The 24287-nt window shown below is 39.0% G+C and overlaps 1 protein-coding gene across 1 annotated transcript; it reads left to right on the forward strand.

The window, feature by feature from the left end:
- The first annotated feature begins 633 nt into the window (after positions 1-633).
- On the forward strand, positions 634-23182 carry LOC149313471 (uncharacterized). Its single transcript, XM_089523215.1, has 10 exons — positions 634-765; positions 1085-1124; positions 7725-10010; positions 12215-13804; positions 15846-15911; positions 16119-16219; positions 16298-16386; positions 16615-16760; positions 19022-19174; positions 22848-23182. The coding sequence occupies exons 1-10, from the start codon at positions 634-636 to the stop codon at positions 23180-23182; spliced, it is 4938 nt and encodes a 1645-aa protein (XP_089379341.1).
- The last annotated feature ends 1105 nt before the right edge of the window (positions 23183-24287 follow it).

Here is a 24287-nt window from a genome sequence, read left to right on the forward strand (position 1 = left end):
TATGCCTGCAAACCTATTATTTTTTAATTTAATTTATTTTATTTCATTTATATTAAACCTATTTATTTAGCACTTACCCACACATAACCAGTTGCTTACTTCCAAGTACGGGCCCAAACAGACAGGCCAAACTAACGCTGCTTTGAATCACTTTGGAGGTGTGCTGTTTAAATGATGCATGCATCCTAAGAGGCCAGAAGCTGTGCTCCAGCCCTAAGGACTGGAATGTGGCTTTAGTGCAGCTTCCGGCCTCTTAGGATGCATGCATCATTTAAACAGCATACCTCCAAAGTGACTTGAAACAGCATTATTTTGGCCTGTCTGTCCGAGCCCTAAGTTTGCAAACACCTGAATTCCCTGCATTTCAAATCCTCCCTGAGCAAAGTTCCCTCTACTCTTTAGTGAGCACTACTTGGTATCTTTATATCTGATTAGATAATGGAGCACATATGTGTGGAGAGGAAATGCATAAATGGAGGCCTAGAGAAGTTCCTATTTTTTTCTCCCTTCCACACAAGAGGTGAACTTAGAGAGGGAGGGGGAGTGAGCAAAAGGAGTCAGACCTTCCAATGTACATCATGTCTAGGAGAAGAGCAGAGTAACTGCAAAGACAGCTCCTAGGAAAACTTTACAATGAAATTGCTCTTTCCTTTATTATTGTTTGCTTTTTTGTTTTTCTCATTCTTGCTGGGGAAGGATAGTACCAGTCAAGCTCCAAGGGTTTTACTGACCCCAAATATTGATGGAATAGAAGAGGTGGAGCAGGTGAGTGTTGCCCTGAGTGGCTAGTTAAAACACACACACACACACACCCATGTGGAGGTTATAGAAATGTCACATTCTCCAACATTATGTCCCATGTGCCACTGGCATGGATGTTTATGTAAATTAAATAGATGTGCCAGTGTGTCTGTAAATGTTGTGCTTCCTTCAAAATTATACTGGACAATTGATAATGACAAGATAAAATATTAATGCAATTAGGATTAGGAAAAGGAGTTCTTTAGGTTTGTAATTGAGTGAGTGAATGTCGCTTTTCTATGAGAATAATAATATAACATTTAATCCTTTGTTTTCTTTATAGCCAACTGTATCTCTTGAAAATTCCCAGGAATTCAAACCAGGTAAGCTTCAAATCTGTGACAGTCTCAAACGTTATGCTGCCTGATTCATGTGTTCAATAGCAGTAGTGAACAGTTCAATTCAATTTATTGCCCAACAGCCAACCACATACACCAAAATTTACATATATGCACTTTTAACAGTTTGAACTTCCTTAAGTGTGGTTGGGATTTGTGAGTTTTAGCTTGGATAGTTAGTTTCAAAAAAGAAATAATTATACTGCTAATGCTCCAAAACTTTATTTATCCAGAACTGATACGTTTTTTTTAAATCCCCTGTTTGTTCACATTTCTTGAAAATAACTAGATCAATTATTTTTAGTTACTTTTAAAAATCTCAATAGTGCAAGCTACTGGCTTAAGATATATACGTTTTAGGACATATATGTTTTAGTCATGTCCTTTAACTGTTGTATATTTTAATGTAATTTTATATTGTATTTAGATTTTGACTGTTCTAAATTTTGTTGTAATTTTTTTAATGGTCTTATCTGTGAGCTGCCTTGGGTCCCTTCTGGGAGAAAGGCGGCATACAAATTAAATACATAAATGTAAAGATTACTTTTTTCTCATCCACTTTGTGGTTCCCTCTTTTGGACCCAAAGACAGCATGGAAGTAAGAAGGGCAGGGGGGGGGGGACTACTGTGTAGCTTCAACATAGGCACCTTTCATACTGCACACCTGTAGCAACCTCTATGTGATTCCACTTTAACATTTATGACCTCATCCTGTGGAATCCTGGGATTCATAGTATGGTGAGCCACTAGAGCTCTATGGCTGAAAATTTTAAATGTCTCTCCTTAATGCTAGTCCCAGGATTCAATGCTGTATTGCCATGGCAGTTAATGTGGAATAATAGCACTATAATTGTGCAGGGTGAAAGGGCCACAGGAGAGGCTAAAGAACTGTAATCAGTAGAGGATAGGTAATTTTCGTCCAGCAATGAGGTGTGGGCAGCTGCTGCCATGCAAAGCGTTTGTGATTGTTTGATTCTACATGTGTTTTTTCTTGAATAAGCCTGTGAGCTGATTTCTCTTGAAATAAAGGGAATTACTAGAGCAGTGATGGTGAACCTTTTCGAGGCCAAGTGCCCAAACTGCAACCCAAAACCCACTTATTTATTGCAAAGTGCCATGTCCCTATGGCTTTCTAGTAACAAATTCTGGCAAACTCTGTGGTGGGGCAATGGCACATGTGCCCACAGAGAGGGCTCTGAGTGCCACCTCTGGCACGCGTGCCATAGGTTCGCCATCACTGTACTAGAGCAATTTCCAGCCTTTGTGCTAAACCAGTTGAAAATATATGTTAGAAATACAAAATGATCCACACATACCATATCAACATACCAGCGCTCACAGATTAGTCAGTTCACTGTGAAAAATTTAAAGTACCCTTTTGTTTTCCTGGTAAAAGTCTGTCAGGTAGCCTTCCAGATGTTGTTTGACTGCAGGTCCCAGAAGCCATAACCAGTATAGTCAGGAGGAATGCTGAGCACTGCAATCCAACATGTGAAGTGCCACACAATTCTCCTTGCCATTTCTTCTCAAGACTGGTTCTTTGCAGTTTCTCCTCAAGCCCTCAGTTTTTAGCTGTACAGGTTGTGATTGTGTAGTTGAGTAGCAGCTTTCAAGATAGTTCAGATGAGCAGGGAGACAAGGTAGAAGCTAAAACAGCACATCCTTGAAAACCATGTCAGTACTGCAAAGGCTCTTATCACATGATGATTTTTGGAACTCCAATACAAAGCCATTCTGGACCCCATGGGAATTCACATTATTACATGATAGATTATCACACGCGATTGCTGTTTGTGCGGAATCATTCCAAGCCCGAAGTCAATCCAAAGTCACTCCAGAAGTAGGTGAATTCGGTGAACTAGCAAATTCACAAATCTTTTTCCAAGGTCAATTTGAATCCAATTTGAATTGGTCTTAGTGTGGAATGCAACTTTGCTTCGGTCCTGATACACCTCTCCCCCCAACCTCCAAGGTGCCACATATATATCTGTGTGTGTGTGTGTGTGTGTGTGTGTGTGTGTGTACATATATACACACATGTATGTATGTATATACATGTATATCTATGTGTATACATATATATTTACATACATATATGCATGTATATATACATATACATACATAAACATATATGTGTGTGTGTGTATATATATATATATATATATATATATATATACACACACACACATGTGTCTATACATGTATGTGTGTGTATATATGTTTGTAGCTATATATGTGAATATATATATATTTGGACACCACACGCACGCACACACATACTCGCAACCACACATGGCAGGAGTTGCGGGCATTGCTAAATTGTTGTAAAATATAAAAAATAGAATAAAATAGAAGGGAAGAAGAAACGTGAAGCAATCATTCACGTGAGGCTAGCGTTCACGCAAAACAGGAAACAGGAAGTGGCCCCCTTCTTCACCCTGGAAACGTAAAAGTTCTGGATGTGCTCAGAGCCCCACTGAGCATGCGCAAGGGTGCCAATTCAAATTGTTGAATCCACATGGTATAACTTATGTTGCTTCCACTCAACTTTGCCTCAGGAAAGACCACAATTTCACTCTTCACATGTGATAATTAATCATATGAATTCACTTAGATTAGAACTGAATCTATTTCCCCTTCCTTTCGGAATGGCTTTGGATTGGAGTTCCAATTCTCACATGTGATAAGGGCCAAAGACTTTCAGGGTCTGGCTCAGTGTCCTGAAGTTGGAAGCAAAGCTCTGTAACAAGAGAAAATTTAGCATGACAAGATCTTTCATAGTGGCTAGGCCACTCACTTGTGTTTGCTCTACACTTGCTTCTGAAGGCATGGGTTATAGCTGGTTGGTTAAACATATATTTTTTTATCCTGTGTTTCAGCCTTAAAAAAAAAACTCCCAGAGCAGCTTATAAATAATATTTGACAGCTTGATATGATGTAGTTTTTCTTGTACTCTTGTTAGCAAATTTAATTACAGTAAACAGGACAGGAAATACAGGCTCAGTGTTCGCTGTAGTGGAGTTTGTCCATGTAGCATGGTCAGTATTAGTAAATTATACCAGTGATCCTAGTATTACCAGAGGCACAACAACTGCTCTGTCAACAAGGAAGAACTGATGCTATCAGCATCTGATAGACAGATTCACTTGTTGAGGCTATTCTCAATTCTACATAATGTCAAATTGTTTTATCATTGGGGTATATATGAAGCGGTCCTGTGAAAAATCCTTAGGCACGTTTTCCCTAAACCGGGTAAATTTATGTTCACCCTTGCCCCCACTAAAATAATCAGTTTCCCCAGACATATGTCTGGGGTGGGAGGACCCATGTCCTCTCCCCGCAAAAGGGCAGCAATATTCCTGAACGGATTGGGCAAAATTGGACCAATGAGATGCCAGTGCAGTTGAGCCTTCTCAGGAATTATCAGTCACAATCATCATGCCCAAAAACATTAAAACAACTTTTTTAGCTGAGCCCTTCCAAGAATAACTAAGGAAATTAGTGCACTGGCTGATATTTCCATGCTAGATGCAGAATGTAAATGCACAGGCATGTATTCTATCACCTAGCCCCATCCCCAGGCTTTACTCATCCTGTACCCAATCTGGGCTTCACTCAAACCTTTTAAAGACTGGGGAAAACCCCATTCTTTAAAATATCTGGGAGAAGTCCTGGTCGGGTACAGGATGACTATTGCCTGGGGAAGGAGCAATGCAATAGCATTTGTCCCTGTGCCTAGTACAGGAATAAAAGCTAATATGCTAATCTCCTAAGGCTGCACATTTTATATAATGTAAATTTACCTGAGAGTAACCAGCACTGAACAAATGGAGGGAACTTCTAAGTACACATTGTGCTTGTAAGAGTGGTCATAGTTAAGTGATAATGGCTGAAAGAAGCAATTTGCCCTCTTTCTGACTGTGCCCTCAGTTACCATGATAGTGGTTGTGATGCCCTGACTAGAGATTTCAGATCACAGTAGAAGGCAGACTGTCCTGCTCTTACGACACTTGGAAATATCTGTACTCTTTTGCTGTTTTCCCACACCAAGGGCAGGGTTATCTTTTAGAGAAGAGAGAGGAGCAGAAGATTTAGTAGGAACCATTTTTACTTTGTGTGCTATAGAAAATTCTGAAGAAGAAATGCCTATTATATCAAGGTGATTCAAAGTGATCCTTGACTGAGTAGTATCCATAAAGTGTGTACTTTTCCCCGTTAAATTTTTGTTTGTGTATGATCTGGAACTAGACTTCCTCAGTTTATAGGCCCTTGGGACATTGATGTCTCATATCTGAATCACAAAATTGAAAGAGCCACCTTGTCCAGCTTCTTGTCAGTGCAGGAATCCACAGCTCAAGTATCCAACTTTCAATTTAAGAACTCCAAGAAGGGGAATCTGCTGCTCTCCAAGATAGTCCTTCAGATGGCCTTGTAGTGTGTGATATAGGCAGAAAACAACTGCACTGGAGAGTAGTATGCTATGCATACACACTTAGTCACTCTAAAGTTTAAAATTCTTTTTTGTTGTTGTAGCCATAAAAACAGCATGATCAACTAACGGAGGTGGTTTTTAACTGGGATAAATCTGAAACACTGGTAAGAGAGCCAAAGGATTGCAGGGAAAGTTTGGATAGTGCAGAGGCTATATATTATGAAGGAAACCACAGTGGCATAATGAGGGTTGGTGTCACCCAGTTTGAGTGCCTGGAAAGGGCTGCCAGGGGGGCAATGGCAGCAGCCTGCCTTGTCCTCCCCTCCCTCCCTGCTGCCTTGCTTGCCTGCTTCCCAGACAGATCTAGTCTATGCGCACTCGTGGGGGGTGCATCCTATTCAAGCCAATGGGGCTTGAATAAGTGTGAGTCTCCATTTTTGCGTGGGGGGGGGGGTTTCCGGAATGGTCCCCCACGAAAACGTAGGGCCAACTGTATATAGCCTCTATACTATCTAAACTATCCCTCTGGCTCTCTTACTAGTTTTAATGTCAAGTCTGGCCACCTCACAAAATACCCTTCTTTCCAGGGTTTGCCTCAGGAGATCTGCATTAATTTTTGATAATAATTTGTTTGAAATTCTGCATATTCTGACATCTTTCCACAACTTTTACTCTTTATATAGTATACTGGGGGGTAGGAGTGTTGGGAGAATTTATAATCACGTTTGCATTCACTTAATAGTTATATATATATATATATATATATATATATATAGGTTTGATACATAATTTTTGTTATTTTTATTTATTTAGATTGCAATATTTTGCTATTATTTAATAATTGCTTTTATGGTAATCTGATTGTTACATGTTTCAGGTGTTACTACTGTATTATTAAAAATGCAGTGTTCTGTTTTCATTGCATTTTAAAAATGTGCCTGCAAACAAGCACAAACCATAGCAACCTGCCTATCAGTGTTGAACACTATATCATAAAAACAGTTCTGGGTCCCTGTCCTTACAGAAATTTGTTGAAGCTGGTTCAGTTCATATACACAGTTGCATGTGCTATCTAACCACTGGCACAACACCTCTGGTGTGAACATGTATTTATATCCCTCTCATTGTCTTTTTTCTTTTTGTGGCAAGAGTTCGTATTTTAGTTAAACTACATTTCAGTCATTTGTACTTAAATCAACTCCATCAGGAATCAGCTCATCCCAGATCTTGCCTCTGCTATGATTTGAGTTCACTAATCAGCCTCTTGGCCTCATGTTCCCACCAATGGTAATGAAATAAAATATATGAAGAGTTATTAAGTACAGGACATAAATGCTAAGTACCACCAGCCTGCCCCTTCTTCATCATCATTCAAATGTTCATCATTATTCAAATCATTCATAATAAATAGGTTCAACATCACCATTCTTATCCAGATACTTCGTTAATCCTTGACCAGTCCTCATAGAAGAAACCAAACCTGGAGGCATCACAATCTTCTCTTGAGCTTACCTTCCCATTTTATGGTGCATTCGGTTTATGGATCTTTTATGACCATAAAGGTTTGCTAGCCCTGGTTGTGTGCTGATGAGACAAGATCCAGCTGGCATGCTGAAATGAAACTGCTCTAGGTCTTGCTGATGCCTGGATGAGAGACACCTCAGAACCTCATACGTATCACAAAGTTAGAAGAAAGACAAGACCTAAATGAAATAAAAATCCATCAATCCATCCTGGAAGCCATAAACAGATGTACTTGGATTTCCATTGACTAACCATTCTCCTCTTCCTCCCTCTCATCTTTTCTGTTACTTATAGCAATAGCTATACCTGTATAAAAGTGAATATTTGGCATCATTATTTAAAATCATTTTTTAGAAACTGGGAAAGGAGGAGTTGTGTATTGCATATTCTATGGCCCTTTTTGGACATTTCAGGGCTGAGTCAGTTTGTAATGCTTGTAGTACACATACAAATTCATGCAGGACAAACAAAACAGTTTTCCCGCAGTGGGAGGAAGGATGGATAGGCGGCCAAGAAGCTGTGTAGACAGGCTGTTCTTTCTAGATATGTGCGGCATTATCCACTTATCAGAGAAAGAAACAAAGAAAATACTCAGTCCTGATAACTTCTGTCATCTTCTTGCCTTCTAGTGCTAGATCCCCCATGGGTATCCATGTTCATCCCTGTGAGAAGCTGCCACAGGAAGCTGAGAAAGAAATATGGAGAATTTTCTCCCCCCAAGTACCTGAATGGCTTCGAAGGAAACATTTGGTGCAACTGGACTATTTGGGCAGGTTCTAGGAAACACATCATTATCTATATTGAAGGCTTTAAGAGTGATGAGGGCTGTGACAAAAATGAGGATAAGATTTTCTTTCATGGAGTTTCTTCATCTGCAGAGAACATGGCAGTCTATGCTTGCTGGGGAAAAGAGATGTATGCCTTTGCTACTTACGCAAAAGGTGTCAATGTGGTCTCCCTGATGAGGCATCACAGTAATCCTAGACAAGAAGGGTTTGTGGGGAAGTACTATATATTCAAGCATCAAGAAACTAGGCTTCTACCCAAGGGTACCGTTGACTCTGAAATGCCTGCTCCAGAACCTTCCCCTGGAGCTAGAAACAGCATTCCTCAATCTAATAAAGAATCACTGTTATTTATACTGGACAATGCAAGCTCCGTTATGTCTTCAAATCACAGGACTAACAAAGCAATAGAACTCAATGAGTCACTGCAAGCAAGCAGAAAAAAAGCAAGTGTTGTATCTCTTATGGGCTTTATCAGGAAAACAGAAAATCTCAGCATGCCTTTCACATCTTCAAATGGGAGTGAAAAACTTTCTGTTATCTGGAGAATGAGCACTGATGAAATCCCAATGGGACTCAGTGAGTTTACCACTACTCCCCATTTTTCCTCTTATGACATTCCTTATTTTGAATTAACACCCGTAAAAGAATCTTACAGTTCTTTAGAAGGAACAGAATTCCCAAGCAGAATGTTAATTCCTACTCTAGAGTTCTTTGTAGAGGATCACCTGTGGATGAGCAGCAAATCAACACAGGTGAGGCCTAGAACCAGTTACCAGGAGCAATCTAGTGTGGGCATTTCCTTAGCTTCTAAGATGCCAAGTGGATCAAACAATATTGGCTTTAATGGGCAGAGCAGCCACCTTGTGGATTTAGCAACTCAACATAGGTTATCTCCCTCTGCTAGCATAACCACAACAGGACATTTAATTACAGCAGAACTAGGGCTTTCCTATATTGCCAATTCGAAGACAGCAGACACTCTTTCTTTTCCTGATCAGGACCTGGATCTTTTGCCCTTTTACAGGACTAGAGCAGCCCATCTGCTTGCTGTTCCAGATCCAGAAGTTATCCTCTCAGATCAGGAATATATCCTCTCCCCATCTATGACACAGACACCTCCTTTCTCATCTGCAGGATCATACCAAAACCTTTCTGTTTGTGCTGTGCTTCCGACACCCACTCTTTCTGAACAGGATTCCAGAATCTTTTCAATACCACCACCAGACATTTCTTCAAGTGTGAAGGAGCTGAGGTGTTCCTATGCAAAGGAAGGAAAGATTTTGCAGTCAGATATTCAGCTTGAGACCATTTGTCCAACTGCTGCATTGTTAGCACCAAGTGTTTCAGAAAATGCAGTAGTGGCTACCAAGACTCTATCTGCCTTCCTTGTTAATGAATTTGCTCCTTCCTTTGGATTACAGACATCAAAAGATATTGAGATTCCTATGAGCAGTCCATGCTACCCAGATGTGGTTTGCACTCCCAAACAGGAGAAGAGCTATCTAGTTACAATGTTATCCTCTAGTTTGTCTGTTCATAAAATGATTGCCCCATGTAGTAGCCATGATACAGATTTGGGATGCCTTTTCTCAACTGCTGTACAACCTTCTATCATCCAGCCATTACTGGGAGGAAAAGAGGACAATGATCTTGGCACAGAATCTGGGGAGAAGGACAAAAAGCTGCTGCCACTGAATATGGTAAAACCGTTTAACTTAGTGACCAAGCCTGAACTGTGCTCACCCCTTGATAGAGTTACAGTAAGCACACTTTCTCCTCTTCATGAATCTTTCACTGACCTACCCTTCATATGTGTGCCAGTTATAAATGCAGAGAAGCAGCCTGGGAATACGATTGAACATGCTTTTATCTCTAGCACAGCAGTTGTTCCTCTTTTGTCACATAATGAGATGCAGACTCCAGCTATGTTGTCACCAATGCCTTCAGAAGTGATAAGGGAGGGAAGAGGGCAAACCAGAGAGCCCCTAAAATCTCAGGAAATGCAGCATCATGATAAATGGCAACAGCCCTCACTGGAATTCATTGTTGTTGATCTTGATGCTCCTGGAACTCTCCTTGAGGCAACCATGCAGGCTTCAAAAGTAGGGCTACTTTTGAACTACAGAGGTATGTTTTTCATGATTCATTATTTAGATGTTGGTTATAATTCCTCTATAGGTTACGTTCCCCTGCCCCAGCCTATAGAAAATGGAGTAACAGGTTATATGTTCTCCCATTTTCAGTAATTGTGGGGACACTGTTTACATCCCATGCATAATGCAATTGCAATATGTTTCTCAGAGAACTTCCTGGTTGTCTGAGAGCTGCAGTACCCATTGGAAACTCATTATTGAATGAGATCTGTCCTGCACCACTAAAAATGCATAGGTCATCACCAACTAAAGAGAGCATAATGTAACATACCTTTGCAGACTTTACAATTATTTTCAATTGCTGTAAAAAGTGGGGGGGGGGGGGAAGCACAGAGGATAATGCACATATAAACTTCAGAAATAGGATAGATTCTTCCCAAAAGAGTTCAAGAGCACATTATTCTCATGCTTCCCTCATGTATGAAACCTGGGTTGTGATTAGAGATAAACATGGTGGAAAAGATAGGACTTGGTTTAGGCCATATCCTTTTTCTGGATGTTGAAAGTAACCACGGGAGTAAGACCTGTTGAATGCAGTAGGGGTTACTTCTGAATAAACACACATAGGTTTGCTGTGATGCTAAAACAAGCTAGAACTGAAATGAATTTACTCCAAAAAATATCCTTTGCAAATTTTGTTTTCCTGTTTCCAGCCCCTGAATAGTCTCTGAATGCCTGTTTATATTTGCCATCTATTGATGCTTTATTTTAATATTTGACAATGGATAGTGTTCTATATTTGTCAGATGGTATGTAATGATATCTGGTACTTGTCAGCATTGCTGACTTGATATGTAGTTAAAATTATACCGAGTTTTCAACTGTCTACTATCTTTTGAGAAAATCTTCAGTATCATTGTTTTACAAGTAGCATGACTGCACTTCAGAAGTGCAAATTAGGGGGCTTTTGGGTAGAATAGGAGGTTACACATAGTGTTGAAATTCATTGCCATTTGTCATGAATTGAGTAGAAGCTCTAAAACTCAGCCAGCTTTTTGCTTAGGATTTCTGCACTTTAGAAGATCTGCTGTGATAAGTATGCTGTTCTTTACACCAATGGACTCCAATAACCTTTAAAGGATTCCCTAAAAACCACTGATCAAACAGTCGCTATTTGACAATAATTGGTGATTTGCATGGAATTGTACCTAATGTTACATGGGGATTGATGACATGCAATGGTAAGGTGTTAGATAGTCTTACCAGATCGCAGAACGTGGGCAGGTTCATATGAAAAAGTACTGTTACTCATATAACCTAGACCTGGACCACATATGGTTTTATAAATCATTATCAGACCAGAAATGGATGGATAGCCAGCAGAGTTCTTGCAGCAAGAGAGCCTGTGCTCTCTGTAGCCAGCCCCAATTAACAGTTTGGCTTCATCTCCCATTCTGGAAATGAGTGAGTTGTAAGACTGGACAATGAGGTAAAGTTCAGTTATTTGTGGATATCTTTTTTCAGTTATTACTTCAGTATAAGAGGAGCATTCCAAAAATTAATCCAATTACTTGCGATCTGACCAGTTACATTGGACTATGTATGTGCCTTCAAGTTGCCTGTTGACATATGTCAACCCCATAAATCTCCATTTGACTACTAGTTGTGAATATCTGGATATTAGGAAATACTAGCTGTAAAGTGAAAAAAACAAGGTGGCTTGAATGGCTGATACCTGATCTACAAATGCTAATTGATTTTAAAAAAAGTAAATTCTGACAACCACATCCTGTTACCTTACAAATGATGCCAACTCAGTGTCTTTACGCAATTTGCCCTGCACAGTTTTTTCATACTGTAACTTTGGGGTTCTTCTGACAGTCAGTAGAAATCTTCTTTAGTCACTCTTCCAATTTTTTGAACTTTGAGCAACATTGCCCACACATCGTAAAGTATGATTTCATGCATAAGGGCTAGAACTTTCTTAAAAACTAAAGATGAGATGCTCAGGAAGGTGAATCTTGTCACTGTTCTCTAGACTCTAGATAGCCATTATGGGAATAAATGACTTGTAAGAAGGGCCACAGGAGCTCTTTTGAGTGTGAAATGAATGCCTAAAGTAGAAGATACATAAAAAGTACATATCAAAGAGGAAGAGTTTCTTTCAGCAAAACAGAATCAGGCTGATCAATAAGATGATGGTGATTTCATATCTTTCATCTTTCCTTTTTCCTACAGAGTCAGGGTTTCCTTGGTTATTGGTGTATTTTCCTGTAAAAAGTTGCCACACGATCTTGAAAGACAAAGCTGGAACTTTCTCTCCTCCCATGCTGAGCAGAATGCAAACCAACAACTGGTGCAACTGGACCATCTGGGCTGGCTCTCAGAAGCACATCTTGGTTTACATAGAAGGATTTGAAGGACGCCCAGATTGTGAAAAAAATCAGGATAAAATCATATTTCAAGGTGTCTCATCAAGTGTTGAAAGTAAAGTTGCTTATGCATGTAGAAACCACGGTACTCTGATCTTTGCAACACAGGCTGTGGCTGTCCATGTAGTGTTTTTGTCAACATTTTCTTCTGAAAACCACATTCATAAACAGTTTAAAGGACAGTATTATATATTTGAAGATACTGAAGCTTCTTCTACAGGTGGTAATGATCCAATTTTGAAATCTAACAACAGTTTTAGATTGTCCTCTAAATCCTATATAAAACACTCGGGACATATTTTGGACTTTGTGAAGACTAGCAGAAAGCTTAGCAATGAAAATTGGCTTCCTGTGACTAATAAAGAGAAACGGGAGGAAAATGAGAGTGCTACCCACTTGGAAGCATTCCTAAAGCCAGCTCTTGGTAACCACATGCAAGTTTCTGTCTTGAAATCCATGGAAAATGTAACCGTACATCCCCTTGCTTTGAAGAGGATGCAGGTTGCAAGACCATCTATTCATGATACTATAAATGAGGAGGAAATCTCTTCTGGTAACTTAAAGAAAGTTGTAGACATAAGATCAAACTTTTTGAAGAATGAAGAAAAATCTACATACAACCCAGTTTTCCCTTCTAATTCTCCACATGTCCCTCAGGAAGTCAAGATGACGACAAAAGTGAAAATGAAAGATAATGGAATTACTATTGAATCTGCATACCATCAAAACACAGCCACACATTGGATGCCAGTATACCTGAGTGGTTCTGGAAGAGCAGTCTCTGGGACCTCTGCTTTCAAGAAAGGCATTGCTTTCCCACAGGTCTCTAAGGAAAAGCAAAGAATTCCAGTTCCATCCCCTAAAAGGACAACACAGGTACTGATTCTTCAGTCACAGCAATCTAATTCTGGCTTCTCCAGGAAAATTACAGATGTAATACAATCTCAGCATCTCTTAGAACCGAAGAAAGCAATTAAAGATGAGAAGCTGGACAATGAAATCTATAGAGTAGACAGTAGCAACAGTGGGCAGCACATAATTGTTGTTGCTGCAGGGAAGACTCAATCTCAGAAACCAGAACTGCTTGTTACAGAAATGCCTCCAAGTTCTACAGCCAAAGCCTTGGACCATCTTGGTATGTTGCTTGCTCCTTCTGTAGGGGCACTTAATCATAACTTCATGGATGTTGCCACCACTTTGTCTCCCCATGTTGTTGTCTCGGGTAGCCTCAAAAGCACTGAAGTGGAGACATCAGCAATTATTCATTCCAGCAATTCAGAAACCAGCTACAAGGAGAATCCACAAAGAAAGCATATGAAACCGAATCCGCCATATCTTTCTTCTGGTTGGAAGCTGAGAAATAGCCCCTCCTTGAAAGGAGAAAATAATTCATATGGTAGGTCTCATTCTCTTTATTGTTGAGGGACTTTAGCACAAATGTATTTTGCAAACTAGTAACAGAGGAAGAGATGAAGCCAAAAAAGCAGGGCTATAGCTCCTTGCTGAGCTTTGTCTATTACAGTTCTTTTAAAGGAAATCTGGTTTAAGTACACTGAAGGTAAAATCCTTTCAACAGAGTATGTAGTGTTTTCCAGGGGTCGTTTACTTTTTATTTTTTTGGTTAATCAATAATTGTTAGTAGGAAAAATGTTACAGTAAATCAGAGATGTTTCATGTTTCAGAGTGCTTCCAGGTGAGTAGTTCCAAACACTACCAACCAAAAGACACTGTATTCCTAACACTTCCCATAAGAGATAGTCATAAAAGTGTTTCTTTCATTATGCTGGAAAAATCTGTTTGGCAAAAGGCACACTTTTACAATTGTCTCCCTCAGGAAGGAGAACAGAAGTGCTACAATGGCATGTAGAGAGGGAGGGAGAATGCTGCTACTCTCCTACCTCATTTTGACTTTCTTTTCTCATGCTCTTACTCTGTAATATGAAAAAATGGAAGCAGCAGTGGAAAAACACAGCTGCAAATAGGTGATTATATAATTTGGACCCCCTCCATTCTATAAATGAGGCAATTGAATAATGAAGCCACAACTAGAATCCCCATCAGACTGTTCTAATATTCATTAATCATTTATTCTACAATAGCCATTGTTGTTGCTTTGCATTCTTTCAGACTTTGAATTTTTCCTCTACGCTACCTACATTTCATTGTCTCTACTGTTTTTAGTTTTGTTTTGTTTACATTTTACTACATTTAATGGTATGGCTCCTGTTTGCTCCTGCCAACTGGCGATAACACTGCATACACCTAATGAAGGAGATTATCGCACGCCAAATCTGCACAGGGATAGACGCAGGTTGTAACTGTCGCCAATGGATCTTATCACACTGCCCTATGCCCAGGCAGTAGGCAATCTGTATCCAATCTGGGCTTCTCCCACAACTTTTCAAGAACAGGATTATCGATGCAATAATAACAGTGCGATAAGATCCATCGGTAATAGTTACAAACCACGTCTATCCCAGCCCGGATTTGGCGTGCGATAATTTCTGAAGTTTAGTATAACTCACAGAACCTTACATTTTTGTGTTGTAATACTTGTGGTTTAAAACGTTTCAGGCTGACACAAGACTTGTTGTTGGCCTAGCCAACCATCCTGTTGGTGGCATGGACATAGACAGGCATAAAACACTGGTACACTTGTATATTTGCCATTGCAGAAGGAGATATCTCTACCTCCTTGCACAATGCTCCTTGCCAAGCAACAGTAGCTGAGGGGACTCATGGGCACTTGCATTTATGGATGCTGGAATGGAACTGCCACTTTAAGAGGCTTGTCAGTGATAAGGTGGACATGAGCCATCAGTGTGATGCTGCAGCAAAGAATGTGAATGCTATTTTAACCTGTGTAACAGAATCAAAGTTCCCAGTTTGGGGGAAGAAACTGTCCCACTATATTCTGCACTGGTCAGGCTTCATCTGTTCAGTTCTGAAAGCCACATTTTAAAAAGAGTATGGACAAGTTGGAGCAGGTTCAGAGAAGGACAACAAGGATGATACAAAGAATGGAGAACAAAGCATAAGAGAGAAGGTTGAAGGAGCTTGACATGTTCAGCTTGGTGAAGAGAAGATCAAGGGGTGACATGATTTGCACTGTTTAAATACCTCAAGGGCTGCCACAGAGAGGAGAGAAGCATATCTATTCTCTTCTGCCCCTGAGAGTAGGGCGAGATCTAGTGGTTGTAAGTTGTTAGAAACTAGATTTCAATTGAACATTAAAGGAACTTCTTGACAGTAAGAGCCATTTTGCAATGGAAGCAGTTGCCTAGAGAGGTGGTCTCTTTCTTTTGACATCTTCAAAAGGGGGGTTGGATTTACTGGGGATGCTCTAGGAGATCCTGCATTGATCAAGGATTTGACTCATGAGTCTCTTTCTAACTATATGATTCTATGACTTGCATCTTTCTATTATCATCTCACAGAGAAGAATTTTGTATTCAGGACTCATGAAGATAATTCTACTCTGGAATCCGAACACCATCCTGGAGGTAATGTGGTTCTTTTCTATTTTCTCCCCCTGCTTCCTCAGAAGTGAGATGAACCTGAAAAACTTTCTCAGTTTTCTTTGGTGCAGGGACTGTTCTTTGCTGTGTTTAGAGTGCAGTTGAATTTAAACATGTAGTGGTGGAATGCAGAACTGGTTTGATACCTCCACAATCCTTACTGTGCTTTGGGGACATTTGGATCTTCCACAGATCTTCTCTTTGAAATAACTTTTGGCATAGAACACAAAGGACGGCTCCCACCCATGAGAAGTGATCTGGAGAAAGCCCTCATAGAATCCATTAAGAGGAAGGTAGGAAATCTTGTGGTATTATAAAAAAACAAGTTGTCTTTGGTGAATAGCAAGTAATTTCAAGCATTCTCTTTTCAGGTACAAGAGAAAGTGAAACTCTTCTCAGACAAAATCAAAGAAGTCAAGTTAAAGGAAGTCGTAAGGAGAGACAAGACCGAAATGGATAGGTATGAGCTCTATGATAGTAATATATGTTTCGTTGATATATCTTAAACACAAGTGCTTTTCTGTGACCTGTTACATTTATGGAAAAAGACAGACATAGTTCTTGTAGTGTTTCCTCCCTTGTAATAACCATTTCACTCACATTGTATGTTCATTTATTTTCAGTTAGATATAATATCTTATAAACGTTCACATTCCTTAAACTAAGACATGCCTATTTTTATGTGAAGGCAGAATAATCCAAACCTGATATTCACGTTCTGGTTGCATCTAACTTCAGAGGAGAAGAACATGTCTCACTTAGTCCATTCTCAGCTGGAAGACCTTAGTGGTAAATCTGTGGGAGTTGGAGAGGTTCGGACCATTTTGGTGAGAGGTACGTGAACCAATGTTACATTTATTATGAATAAATACAAAATAACAAAAGGAGTTAAGTATAAGCTTTAATAATTTATAGAATCATAGACTTGGAAGGGGCTCTAGGGGCTGTCAGATCCAACTCCTCACTCAGTAAAGGATCTCCAGCTAGAACATCGTCAGCAGATACCCATCTAGCCTCTTTTTGAAGACACTCGGAGAAAGTGAATTCAGTGAATATATAAGTAAACTGCTAGGTAGGAGGGAAGAACAAGTGCTTTCCTCACAGAACAAGTAAGATGACCATATACATTTGCCAGGGACTCTGTCTAGAAGTAAATCTTTCCCATCACTCTCTTCTCTCTAAATTTCATCAGATTCCCTCCCCTGAGAACTTCTCCTCACAGAGTTCAAAAGGTATATGGATTAGGCTTCTAGCACATCATTGTAAAATTACACATTCTTTTTTAAAAATGCAAGTCTTGCACCAAAACAAGCCATTGTTCAAGCCATGCCTCTTTAAGAAGGATGTGGATTTCTATCTAAATGTAAGTTTTGTAACTTAATGTTTAAAACTAACTAGAATCGGGGTTGGAGAGACATGAAGGCTTTTCCAGACAAAATAAAGTGGTTCAGTACATATCATTCAGATTCTTGTATGCCATGTGCAGAGAACATACTCAATACAAATTCTTTCTTACTACTCCTACCAACAAAAGGCTGTGTTAATAGAATGTGGGTCTCAAACTTTTTACTTTTGTGACCCCCTTTACATCTACATGTGGATGTCATACTACCCCATCCTCACTTGACCTAGTATATGAATAAAATATTTTGTTTAAGTGTGCTTATTTTCATTCTCTCTCTCTCATATATATATATATATATATATATATATATATATATATATTCCTATTTTAACTTGAGGAAATAACATTGTTCAAATTAGAACAGTTATATTTAAAATAAATTTAATAGTTAACATATAAATTTTACACATACTGTCTCTCACATAGCCACACTCACATACACCAGTGCTAACACATTCAGTCATGCACTTTCGTTTTTTCTTTCATTCACACACAGTCACACAAACATTAGTTCTCTTGTGTATATGTACGTGCATATGGAAGTATGCAAAATAGATTAATACTGTGGCTGAGTATGTGTGTGTGTGACAGTGAAGCTTATCGCACACATTATTTTCCTTGTTATGGGAAGGGGACACTCGGAGCCATGCGTCACCGAGAAAAAACGGATTTTATCGCATACCAAAATGTCCTCAAAATGGCCCCATTCTGTTCCTTGGCCCCAAGCCATCCCCATTCTGTTCTCCCACTCTGTTTCAGCTTTCTTTTCTCATGGAATAAGGCTCCAAGACTCCTCACTTTGTCATCAGCAGAAAAGAGGAAATACCTCCTTCAGTAATAGTCCTTAGGTACACTGTTGGCACTCCTCTTGCAGCCCATGCAGAACTTTATTTGTGCCCAGTATTGCATTTTTTGTAGGTTTCCAAAGACATTCAAGTTTCATGATGCCTCCCAAAAGGTAAGAGACTGAAAGTGTATTGTGAGAAAAACAATAACTTTTGTTAATCAGTGGCATTTCTGGAAGTCTAAATGGCTAGATTGTATGTTTCTAGTGCAGCTGCAATAACTGGTTGCCATGCACCTAAACAATGGAGTATTGGGGGCAGGTAAAAGGGCCTTGTGGAACTTTGTGGATAAAAGGAAAGAGTTTAAAAATTGAGAGCCACTGGAGGGAGAAAGGTAAAAAGATGGGAGATTAAGAAGCATTGTAAATATGTTTAAAATATTATTAAGATGTTGTGGCCAGATTTAAGAGGTTGGCAAGCTAAAAAAAAACTTTGTACAGACAGAAACTGGTTCTTCACATCCAGGAGAAGGCAATGTCTCAGTGAAGAGAGTTGGATTCCACTCTCTGCTATGTTGTAAGATGATCCCAGTAGTGGAATTGTTTTATTCATATCAATTCTTTCAATTTGTCATTTCAGTTGTTCCTACTGTTTAACTGAAGGTTCCTGAACAGTTTTATCTGGTTACGTCGATATAGCTAAATCTGCTGACTATAAGATTATTTGGCCATAACTTGGGGGTAGAAGTATAGGCAGTATAGAAGAGATTGGGTATAGAATAGAATGAAATGTACAATAGGTGATGTCTAGTCACTAGGTAAGGCATATGCCTGGTACTTAAAATAAAATGCTGTTGAAATTTTAAAACCGTGTTATTGAAAAACTACTTTAATCTGTCTTGTTAGATGTGAATGAATGCAGTGCCGGGGTTGGACTATGTGGTGTTGAGGCAATTTGTCTCAATGGATTCGGTACATACTTATGTCAATGTAAAGAAGAATATGAAGACCATTCCCTGACAAAGTCGGGCACCCTATGCCTTCGTAGTCCACGGTCAGGTATGTGATTATGTACAATTAGAGTTCCATCTGTACCAAAAATGCTGGTGTTTCACATACCAAGGTGCAGTGTGGTGATCTTACTGTGCGAGTCACCTTACATGTACAGAACATCACCTTACCAGCCACCCCCAATTAGACTCTTGGTATCACAGTCCCAGGAAATCTAGAGACAACGAAGAGTACTGAAGGTGTAAAAGGCAAGGAGAGGAGCAGCCAAATGTATCCTCTAGACCAGGTGTTCCTAACCTTTTTGACTTGCAGAGCCCTAAAGGCTCCATGGAGCACAGGTTGGGAACTGCTGCTCTAGACATACTGAGGGCATCTTTTTCATTTGAACCCACCCAGTTCACTAGATCTCTCCTCTATGCCCCCCTTCCCTTGCTCTTCTTCTTTATGCTAGATTTTCTCTCTACCTTCTGACATCTGAACTTCCTCACTGAACTCAGTAACAACATAGAACATTCACCCTCCTAGCAGTTTATGCACTAGAGTTCGTCCAACAGCGCAAGTAACATCGTTACAGCTATATTTCTGTTTAAAAAACAACAACCCAACAATTTTATTTAAGTGTTCAGAAACAAATTATGATTAATTCCCATCCTACACTGCATTGCACATTTATATTTGCATTTCTAAAGCCTAATGTGATACCATGACAATTATTGTATACTAATTCATACAGGAAGGAGAAAAGGGATGAAGAAAATAAAGAAGAAAATAGAAAAGGCAAAGGGGAGATTTTAAAAGTAAATGGTCAGTAGATGCATTATAGTATGCTAAAACGATATCTTTATTCCACATACAGTTCAAGAAAACTATGTCAGATTATATGAAATCTATTTTTTTTATTTTAACTCATTTTTTCATGTGCACCCAGTATCAAAGGATCTTGAATCCTGAGTACTGCTATTCTTAGATTTCCCAGATTTCCAATTTGCAAAACTGTATGTTTAGCCATCAGTGTTGGTCTGACAAATAATTCCACTCCCCATCAGAGGATGGGTCCCAATAGTGGACCAATACAACATGTGAAACTTTCATTATCAATAATTTACAAAGAAACTTATTAATTATTGCCTTGGTTACAACCGTTAAATGCACCTGTGGATTCCAATTGTCTCCATCTCCAGCACTATTCTTCTACAATTTGATCCTGTTATTGAAAACAAGTGGGTGCCCAATACCCTATACATAATTTTTGTTGCATGAGCCTCAGCCAGATGTAAATAATGTAATAAATAATCTGACTATAATGTAGCTTATAGTGTAAAGGTTTTAGCTCATTTGGTTTTCCGTCTAATAAAATCCAAATTAAGAGCAAAGGACTTTGCACAATCTGATATTTAAGTCTGTTACACCTTAAAACAATTATGTTTTGAACCAACTGAATAGATTCTGGAGATCTGTAGCACATAGTGAACCTGGAGCAAAACTTTGAACAATATTATGCTTAAGCTTCAGGTATTGCCATCCAGCACTAGGAGGTAAGTAGGCTTTCCTTCTGCACTTCACTCAAGGCTTTAAAGACATTATCTGTAATAGTATGTGAGTTAAATAAATAATACACTTATTTCCCCAAGTTTTCCATGTAATTGGTTTACAGGCAATGACAGTATGGGCATTTCTCCAAACAGTAAGCTGATTATGTACTAACATCTGTACAAATACTTTCCATGCCAGTTTTGTGGCTATCTTTGTAGGACTGTAATGTGTGAGATGAGAAACACATTGAAACCAGTGCTGCCAGCTATGCATCAAGTATCTTAGGTATATGTCCTAAAACACAGTGTTCTTTCAGAAACGTTATTTTAAAAATAGAAGAAGTACAGCATATGTTATTCTCTTTATATTATTGCAAATATTCCAATAAAATAAATTTCCACATAAAAGTTTGAATGTATTTGAATTTAACATTTAAATAAAACATTATGCATTAGATAACATTATTTAGAGCACTGTTAAATTTTCAAAAAAACCTTTCCAGTTCTACTTTTTCTGGAAAACTTGCATTTCTCCTCCTAATCTTACACATTTATTCATCTATGCCAATAATGGAAATAACAGGACCAAAATGGATGCCACAAACTCAGATGCCAACTATGTGCCACATCTAGTCTGGCAGTAATACCACAAATTCTAATAACATCACCCACCGATGCCTTTAATTGCTCATCCTCCAATGTAATACATGCCTAGCCTGTCAGCAATCCCACTCTGCAGTCTGCATTGTACACAGGTCAGTCTCTGAGAAAGAGGATAAATTAACAGTTGCAGAACATTTAAATCTTCTGGACCTCTGAGCTGCTATTGTGGAACAAAGAAATTACAAAGAAGATTAGAAATAGAGGAACAGATGAATAGGGATACAGTCAAAAATTCTACCCCATTAGCAAAGCAACGAACACTACCCATATTAATACATATTAATATATGGATTGTCATCACATGTATACATAAGAATTTTTTTTAAAAGAAAATAAAAATAGATTTTTGGATAAACAGATTTTGTTGTTTTCACGCCTTGGGTCTAAAAGGCCAGCCAATGTATTATCTTACACACCTCTTGAAAGGTTTATGGCCAGGGTCATAATTAGCATTCTTCTGTATCCTACAACACTGTTAATATAGTATGCCATTAGTGTATCTGAAGAAGTGGGTTAAAATTATGAAAGCTCATGCTTTAAATAAATCTTAAAAGTGCTGTTATATCCCTCTGATAAAGGATTCCATAAACTTTGATAAATGAGTCTATTTCATATGAAATAGTTTCTGTAATATGTAAGAAACCTATTTTCTACTTTCTTATGTGGATTTGCAGCAAGTTCACAAAAAAAAGCAAGTCCAGAAATAAGAAGTACAATTCAAAGAGAACTGGAAACAGCGATACAGTACATATGCAGGCCCATAATTTTTTATATATGTATGTACCCCACACAACACACAGTTGTTAAAAGTACTTGCTTATTGTTATATTTAGCCATTGGATAGATTATTGTATACTGCAGCTGTCATATTATATGATGTGGACGTAAATTGGATGAATACCAGAATGCATCTGAATGCAAAAGCTTTGTATTTGCTTTGTAAAATAGATATCAGGTGCTTATCTGAACATGGAAGCTGTCCTCTTCCTTTAGTAGTTTGCAGATTTGGGTGTGCATCTTAAACTTACTGTCAGCTTGCCCAAGGGTTTATGCATTCAGCCCAAGATTTTCATGCCAAAAAGTGTGTCTTATAGAATCCAACAGAAGGTGAGTTTGAAATAATCGCCCATGCCAGCACAAGTACTCATTCTCCATTGGAAATCCAACCTGACAGCTTACCATGGCAAGTCTCCTAAGCTGTCAGAGTGAGATTAGACCTTTACGGTTGTACTGTGGGTCCTGAGAGTCTTTGATGTAGTTATGCTTTTCTTGATATCACTTGAGAATAAAAAAGGAAAGATGGACATGCTACTTAAAAAGCAGTCACACTGAGTTCTTCACATTCATAGTAAGAGCTTAACAATTTCCATGACATACATGCAGACCTGCATGCCATAAACTCTAATGCTGATTCAGCTATCAATCTTACCTCTCCTCTTGTGCTGCAGAGGTACTGTCCTCCTTTTGTTTGTAGTGGCACATGCATGACTGTGAGTTGAACAATCCCCCTCCTCTTTGTCTTTCAGACATTGGCTCCTTGTACAGTTACACCGAGATCCTTGTAGGAACCACTGTTTTTTTAATATCTGCCCTTGCAGTGGTGATTAGTGTGTTGTCTGCCCTAGTAAAGAAGAAACGTACTAAAAAGAATGTCCACTTTCAAGAGGCTGCTTTGCCTGGGACTCCGGCTACATCGCAGTTGCAGCAGACAGCCTTTGATCAGAATAACATCCGTCATCTCCTTACTCTAGATCCTGCCCAGTTAAAACTCCGAGCCAAAGTACCAGAATGGCCCTTACAAGCGAGACCTAGTCCCAGTGAAACTTACAGTGTCTCTATTGAACAGTCTGAATGCTTGTGAAAAAAACAACCACCCAGTGTTAAGTTATAACTCCCTCTTTTTCTTATTTGATATTAACTTTCTTTCATTTATTGTGGATGAACAGATAGATTTGTGTTGTTTGTTGGAAAATTGAAATGGAAGTATTTTATTAATTTTTTTTTTGTATGTTTTCACCTCTATATCTTAAATCAAATTTAAGTCTTATAAAGTTTTGGCCATTGTATTGTCTTTGTGGCTTCATATATAAAACAAGAATGAGTTTTGTTAATGTTCACGGCTGTAAATAAACCTGGCATCTTGCTCTTCATATAACTGTGAAACTTCATTGATATGGAAAATGAGGAGAATGAATCAGAGTCAAAATACTGATTGCAAGGAATGTTTGGTTGCCATCAGGAGAAACAGGCCTGAGTCACCATGCCTTCAGAAATGTCTACTACAGGGATGGGGAACATGTGGTCCTTCAGATGATGTTGGTCTGCAGCTCTCCTACCCCCTCACTATTGGCTATGCTGGGTATGGCCAATGGACACAGCGGGTATTTTTTTTAAAAAAGAAAGCAAAAATGCCTTAATCCTTATAAATGATACTCAGTAAAGCAAACAGAATGGCATCAATGCACTTTATTACAGCACCTGCCTACTTGCTGCAATCATGCTAATAAAGGGAATTGCATACATACCGGTTGGGGAGCACTCCCTGCAGCATGTCCCTTCCTTAGTGCGACCAAGCTATTGCTGGCCTTGCTCTCTCTTCCACCCTCATCCTTAACCATGCCTTTCTGCCCTGTGCCCTACCCAGTGTTCCTTTCACATGTATATATGTATGTGTTGTTTTGTTTCATTTTTCTTACATTTCTGGAGTGGTTTTAAAAAAATAAAAAAGGTTATAGAAAATGTGAAGTCGAAAGCTTTCACAGCCAGCATCCATCGTTTTTTTGTGGATTTTTCGGGCCATATGCCCATATTCTGGAAGAGTTTATTCCTGACATTTCACTAGCATCTGTGGCTGGCATCTTCAGAGAATGCTGGCATGAAAGGGAGTGGGGTATATGTACTGTGTGACCCTTGGTTGAGAGGAAATGATTTTCATGTTAATCTGTGTGTTGGTTTGTTGTTGAATG

The sequence above is a fragment of the Sceloporus occidentalis genome, unplaced genomic scaffold (assembly GCF_023333645.1).
Source record: "Sceloporus occidentalis isolate IW3139 unplaced genomic scaffold, rSceOcc1.0.p SCAF_4, whole genome shotgun sequence".
NCBI classification, from domain to species: Eukaryota; Metazoa; Chordata; class Lepidosauria; order Squamata; family Phrynosomatidae; genus Sceloporus; species Sceloporus occidentalis.

Bases quoted from the DNA above. Each gene is read 5' to 3' on its own strand.
- LOC149313471 (XM_089523215.1), top strand. From the start codon at position 634: ATGAAATTGCTCTTTCCTTTATTATTGTTTGCTTTTTTGTTTTTCTCA. The intron at 1,125-7,724 runs GTAAGCTTCAAA...CTTGCCTTCTAG, and splicing joins TTCCCAGGAATTCAAACCAG to TGCTAGATCCCCCATGGGTA. The intron at 13,805-15,845 runs GTAGGTCTCATT...ATCATCTCACAG, and splicing joins AGGAGAAAATAATTCATATG to AGAAGAATTTTGTATTCAGG.